Source organism: Miscanthus floridulus, chromosome 16 (assembly GCF_019320115.1).
Source record: "Miscanthus floridulus cultivar M001 chromosome 16, ASM1932011v1, whole genome shotgun sequence".
Taxonomy (NCBI): domain Eukaryota; kingdom Viridiplantae; phylum Streptophyta; class Magnoliopsida; order Poales; family Poaceae; genus Miscanthus; species Miscanthus floridulus.
Genome location: NC_089595.1, coordinates 101,816,745 through 101,823,526, shown reverse-complemented (window position 1 = coordinate 101,823,526; position 6,782 = coordinate 101,816,745). Strand labels below are relative to the sequence as shown.

The window sequence follows — 6,782 nt, the reverse complement described above, 5'->3', positions numbered from 1 at the left end:
TGAATTTTGAAGCGCAAATTTGCATATTGTTATCAGGAGAAATGGAGAAGACTCAACAAGAAGAGCAAGCTAGGTTCATCAGATCGAAAAACCCTTTCATGAATGTTGACCAATGCAATTTTATAACAAACCTGTCTTGAAGAGCTTGGTGAGCCATTGTCCGGCTTGAAACCAGGAGGACACCATGGGTAGAAGTCGTAGAACGCAGATGCTTTGCAGTCTCCGATGCCCATCACGTCAGGCCCACGAATGGATGTGGTAGAAGAGGTTGTGGCAGCGGTGTTCATCACGCCAACGGCCAGAGGAATTGCATTATTACCATAAGTCAGCGGATCGCCATCCTCTGGCTCCATTTTGATGGGCAGATCATGGAGAGCAGCCATAGCCCTGGCTGGGCCTGAATGTGAGGATGTCAAGCCACCTATGGTGTTCACCATGGCGTCCTGCGTTGCCAGCGTTGACCGGTGTCTCTCTCCAGCTGTTGCTGGCATATAACATGCAGCTAGGTGAGGTGCTGGAGCTCTCATGATGCCATTCAACCCCATCCCACCTCTTTTAGGCTGGGTGAAGGCTGACGCTCGGAAAGCTCGAGGTGCAATAGATGTGGAGCTTCCCTTGAAGTTCAGGCCATAGTCATTGGTGCTTGCCACGACTGGTATTATTGGTCGGCTGTCTCTAGCCAGTGATGCCATGGCAGATTTGAGAGGCTGAGGGGCAGGAGCTCTCTGGATGCCATGTGAGGACAGACCACCGTTGTTCCACCCGAATGGCAACGTTGTAGGACGAGCAGGAATGCCATTGGAGCTTGTGCCTTCATCCGAAGAGTTCGCAATGGCTGTCAACATCTGTTGTTTATCTCTGGTTGATGCGATGGGGAATAGTGGAAGGCATGGTGTTGGGGCTCTTGGAACTGGCATACTGCTAAAGCTGGTCTCAAAAATCAACCCCACACTATGAGCCGGGACAGATGGGGTGATCTGGGAGTGCATCCAAGTGATGTTGCTCTCCTTCAAATTTGCTTCATCATGAGAAACAGGAGGCGCCAAGCTTAGCCAGGATGCAGCATCTTTAAGCTCCTTTCCTTTCAGGTTTTTCCTGGAAACAGTGAAACGTCAGTTGTCTTCTCATGTACTCTGATATGCCAGCGTTCAGAGCGCCATGCTCGTTCTGCTGAATGTGAGGCCAGAGCATATGGCAATTGATTATTTGGGAGTAGTAAGTATAGCTACCAGAATTCTGTTGTTATATTTTTTAGGATCTCCAGCAGCGCTTTAAGCTCCGACGACCACTGAAAATCCTGCTTGTTCCTTGCCGGCTTCAGGTAATTGGTCTGCAGAACTCCCACAATGCTCCGGTCTTTGTTTGAGAATCTATAGGGTGGAATGAAGGGCTGGAATATTTTGGAATTGAATCTGTATCAGTAATAGGATCATGCCACAGAAGCAACTTTTTGCATAGATTTTCTGATTGTTTTGGCTTTTAAAAAGCAAAAGAAGAAATTTAAAACTCACCAGGATAAGGCGCTGTTTATAGTAGAAACAGAATCGATCTGCATCTGCTACGCCATCTAAGAATCCTAGCACCTGAGTTGAGTGAAATAGACAACGATGAAATGAGAATTTAGAAGCCAGGAATTGCTAGAAATATAAGCACCGATGCTAAATGGACAAAGACATCTAGCGCTGACTTCAATTCCTCTTCTGTTATTTAACATGGAAAGACGCCCAAATGCACAAGCATGACATGAGTGCATGACATCCCCCCCCCCCCCCCCCCCCCCCCCCCCCCCCCCCACACACACACACACACACACACACCCACCCACACACACACACACAAGCACACCTAAGAGTGCATATTCCATTGACTCTACCACCATATTTTAGCAAATATTGATTGAACTTGTTATGTGTTTTCAGTTTTATCATCTATGATAGAATCAACACAATCTTTTTCACTTTGAAAATCTGCAACAACGGTTCTCTCTAGAATGACTATAGACCACCTCGCTTGACATAGGTTTGTATACTTTTAGTGCTATGAACATGGTTAGACATTTGAGGAAATCAATTTGAAGAAAATGTGGCATACCACTTCATCGTCCCTTTCTGCCATGCTGCGCCTGTATTTTATGCATTGACTCTGCTTGAGCTCAGTCACAAGGTTACGACGCTTAACCTCTTCACCCCGAAGAATGATTCTAAAGTGCTTCGGTAGGCCCAGATACAAGATGGAAGCATAGGCCTGCAGAGAATGGCATTTTAGGAACACATAAACAGACTATTTGAGGAAAAGAATTCATGTAAGCTAAAGAAGTGTCTGCACCCTGAGAGATCTCCTGTATTGATATACCAAATTACTTTGATCCCCTGCAGCTTCGTTTTCTAGATGCATTGTTGGTGGTACACTAATTCTAATATCCTGCAATAAGCAAGGAGGAATTGTTGAACTATTCGATAACGAGGAGTGTGTACAGGTAGGAATTTATGAACAAAATGGGCATCCACGTGGAAAAAAAGAGAAGAATTGTAATTCATGATATGAACTCCATGATAACAGTAGGCATGTCACATTAGTGGAATCCTTTTTTAGATGTCATAACATCAAAATACAATACCATTAAGCTAGTATTGATACTCTATCTAATCGGTATGTATTTGTTACCTTCGTGTCAGTGTCGAAGTCGAGATCCAAGTCACCTTTAGTGCTGCGTAACAGGTTGGACACAATGATTTTTGTTCCATGTGGACCGATGTCATTAAACTGTTTAGCAGCAGACACATCAACAAACAATTCTCCGGGTCAATTATTTCAGTAGCACATGGTTTCAAACAAAATCCAGTAATTTAATTATGGTTAGAAACGAGAACATGATTTGCATGTAGTAATGTAACTATGGTTGAACCACAAGACTGAATAATCATCTCAAAACACACATTTTGTAGCAGCTCTTCCTCTGAATTGTAGGGCGACAATTTCAGCAGCATTGACATATTGATAGAGAACTGCCCTGGCTCGCGCTCATATCTTGTGGTTTCACCTGTCACCGGATCGTATTCGTAATGCACCTAAAGCAAGAAAAAAGCATCATGGAACATGTTAGAATTTTGGTCCTCAGACATCATGGTCAGTGCCAAATGAGCACTATGTGCCGCACACACATACCATGGGTATTTCGATTTGATTTGCCAAATGAGCATTATGTGCCACACACATACCAATGGATTGAGTAGGGGTACTGGAACCAAACAAGAACACAATGTCATAAATCAAAGAAAAAAGTGACACAGAATGTAATTACTTATGTGTCCCAAACACAAAATTGCACAGAAAATGTTATACATGTAAGGTCCCAAGATCAGGAACTTCTCCTCTCCCGGTTCCTATACAAACTGAGTTATTTATGTGAAATTTCTGAATCCTTAATAGGATCTTGGGAAATTCTGACCTGGTATGCACGTGACGGCTGAAAACAATAGTACTCGCACCAAGGTAGCTTATGCCAGCCCTGAATCCTTTCCCATCTGATCAGAAATTTCAAAAAATGTTAGATATAACACTAAACATGGCAAGGATGTGAAGTCGAGGATTGGTAAAGACATGAGTACATACTCTGCCCAATTGAATCAGGCGTCTTCCTATTTGGACTTGCAGCAGTCATGCATTTCCTTAGAGAAATAGGATCCATGCCTCCGCCATCGTCTTTATGCACAAACAAATATATGCGAATGAATTCAAACAACCTTACTCATTTGTCATGGCAAGCATACTTGGTGGATGATGCTGATTTCCTAAGAAACAAGGATTGAAATGGTATCTAGGAGGAGAACCTTGTACGAGCAATGATGGATATCCATCGCGCCGATTGGTGACACTATCGATCAGCACTTTGGTAGCACCATGTGGTATCTGTTTCAAGAAGAGGGAATTCAGCAACAAACTAGAATATGTATGACACAATATGATGAACTTGTCAAGATGTGCAACTGTTCTGTGCTCCATCAAGGCTACAAAATCGACAAGAAATGATGTTCACCTCATCTACAGCATTGTCCAGAAGCTCTGCTACAGCTGAGAGAGTGACAGAGAAAGCATATGAGAACAGAATACACATAGGAACAATCATATAGTATGACTATGAATACACAATGATTAATATGCATACCACCAAATGTCCACTGATGTGAAGTTTCATTTTCGTCCTGAAACTTGGGGCGAACAGTCTCCCGGTAGATATGGTCTAATCACAAGTTAGTTTGACAAGAACTATAGTAAGACAACAATACTTAATGGGGATGTAGATCTGTATATGTATGTACAATACACATATGATGCAACGTTGCAGTTCAGATCAATGCAATGTACTACCTTGAGCTTGTCTCGAAGTACACTGTATTTGATTTCTACCACCAGGTCCTAACACTTGGCTGCTGAGCCTTGCAGTTGATCCTGCCGACTGAGAAGTTGATCCGTCTGTTGCTAGGGCACTCGGTTTGCTTGTTAGTGTTGAGTAAGCAGGGTTGAGGACACGACAGTCTTGGGCATCTCGTTCGCGCTTTCCTAGATGATTGCTAGATTGACAGGTGTCTGTTTGTGATCTATGTTGGCGAGAGTATACTTTTGTCCTCTCCAAGTCCATGCTTCTGAACTCCTATCCACGGACATCCATACCACAAAAGCTTAGCCAAATGATACATATGACACAGGCAAAAGTGTATCAGACATTTAAACGACAATGCTCATGCCCACATTGTTAAAAAAGTGTATTGGGCAGTAGAATTTAATAAAAGGAATAACATTGCAATGCCTCATAAAATGCAAGAGAAATGAAATGTGGTTGGAAACATGAAGATTTTGCAAGGAATGCTCTTTTTAGTTAGTTTTTGCTGCAAGTAAATGATTGACAGTGAGTGATCTTTTGCTTATATATCTTTTATAAAAGAATAATAGGACATTTGAAATTACAAAAAGTTTTTAGCTTGTAATTTACAGATTAACGAAAGCATGTTGTAAAAAAAGCATATCACAGCCGTGTGAAATGTACTCAGACAATTCCAAATTTACGATAATCTAAAATATGTAACATTCACTTTTGCAACATTGTTGCGGAGATGTAAGTACCCTCTTGAGCAAGTTGCAAGGATACTCGCTTTGCCTGTCATCACTGGCTCCTAAGGATTCGTTGCCGATCCTTGATATTGAACTAGTGACACTGGAACTACTCCCAAGCTCTTGATCTTGGAGGGCGCGGGCACTCATTTTGGCTTGTAGTAGTATGGCGGTGTGAGAGGGGTTGCCTCCCACTTGCCACCTGTGTGCTGTACACATGCACAACAGAGTTCCCTTGGTGGCAATTGGTATGGTTTAACGCACAATAGGTCAATTCTCTACCATCTCGTGTCCATATCCATATGGGAATACTAGGTAGAGGCTAAAAAATGATTAATAGAAGATAAATAAACGTGATCCGGATACTAGGCATTAAGACATATAGTAACTACAAAAGAATAATTAAAATTTGATAGAATGGAATGGAGATTCCATGAGCTAAATAGAACTTCTCAGTGTGCTATATAATACTCCTGCTATTCAGTTAAGCAAAAGGGGGGCTTGGCTATGCCATGAGCCATCATGCTTTTTGTCGAGGGCGTGCCACTCGCCTCCACCTTCCTGCTTCTATATATATATATATCCTATTTCCTCCTGATGCCACCTCCTCTTTCTTATGTGCCCCTGTAGCATCGTCCTAATCCTCGTTCCCACCAGTGTCGACATGTCATGTTTGGTAGTGTGGTTGGCAACCGCTCTAATGCATTTCCTTCCAATTTAGGTGGTGACCAGAACCTTACCTAACCACCAACCATCGCTTCCCTAAAATACGTCTTGATGCCCAAAACCTAATTGTCATCCCCAAATCATAAACCCCGCCTAATACAATCCTAATCTAACGTTTAATCATTCAACTTCTTGAAGCATGCTTTTCAAGAGAGGCATATTTTTTTGGTAAACAATCACATACCGTGTTCTTTGTGAACGGGCTTGCTCTTGGTAAGGTGTATCTCCTTGGAGCCACTGGTGAGGTTGAATCAATGTCGTCGTCAGTTGATCCACTTACCAAGCGCCTCCCTTTCTCGTTACACTAGAGGTGGCGGCCTTGGTGCAAGATGTGGCGGCAAGAGAGGTGTATAAGTAGTGGCAATGGAGATGCAGGGACTAGATGAAGAGGTAACAATGCTTTGTTGCAAGGAGCATGATGCAATGGTGTGTGCAATGGCAAGAGGAAACACGAATATTGTGGCGGCGCAATTAGGTTTCAAAGATAGGTAAGAGCTATGATGGGGGTGACGACGCAATTAGGTTGTGAATAGATATGTGCGGGTGGTGTTATTTATAAGGAGGGAGGGTCATGTGTAAGCATTAGATCTATATCCAAGGGCTGAAAAGTTACAAATCGTGGCTCCAAAATTAGAAATTTTGAGTATAAAACAAAGTCGCATATTCCTTATTTGGTTGGCCAAGTGTGAAAAGGCATTCGAACGTTGATACTACATCGGAGTATGGGCAAGGCCGGCTGAAGCCCATGTAGAAGTAGGGGCAGGTCCGGCTGAAGCCCATGCAACCTGATAAAAAGCGGTATGTTGCACGTGTAGTGCTGCTGACTAATAGGATTGAATCCTCCCTCTGACCACCCGCACGTAGGCTCATTTTCTATATGTAGGCGGCTCAATAAGCTAATTTTCTATATGTTAGGCCCACATAAACTGATGAATGGATCTAGATGG

The 6,782-nt window shown here is 42.8% G+C and overlaps 1 protein-coding gene across 1 annotated transcript; it reads right to left on the bottom strand.

Annotated features, from left to right (window-relative positions):
- Positions 1 to 2,307: 2,307 nt before the first annotated feature.
- Positions 2,308 to 3,688, bottom strand: LOC136511139 (protein MICRORCHIDIA 2-like). The gene is made up of 6 exons (XM_066505329.1): positions 3,613 to 3,688; positions 3,449 to 3,524; positions 3,166 to 3,238; positions 2,937 to 3,068; positions 2,665 to 2,763; positions 2,308 to 2,421 (listed from the first exon to the last, which is right to left on the bottom strand). The coding sequence occupies exons 1-6, from the start codon at positions 3,686 to 3,688 to the stop codon at positions 2,308 to 2,310; spliced, it is 570 nt and encodes a 189-aa protein (XP_066361426.1).
- Positions 3,689 to 6,782: the final 3,094 nt, after the last annotated feature.

What these genes read in the sequence shown, in the direction of transcription:
- LOC136511139 (XM_066505329.1), bottom strand. Translation starts at nt 3,688, where the DNA reads ATGGATCCTATTTCTCTAAGGAAATGCATGACTGCTGCAAGTCCAAAT. An exon ending in AGCCGTCACGTGCATACCAG is followed by an intron (nt 3,239 to 3,448) that starts GTCAGAATTTCC and finishes GTTTGGTTCCAG; the next exon opens with TACCCCTACTCAATCCATTG. An exon ending in ATCAAATCGAAATACCCATG is followed by an intron (nt 3,069 to 3,165) that starts GTATGTGTGTGC and finishes TTCTTGCTTTAG; the next exon opens with GTGCATTACGAATACGATCC.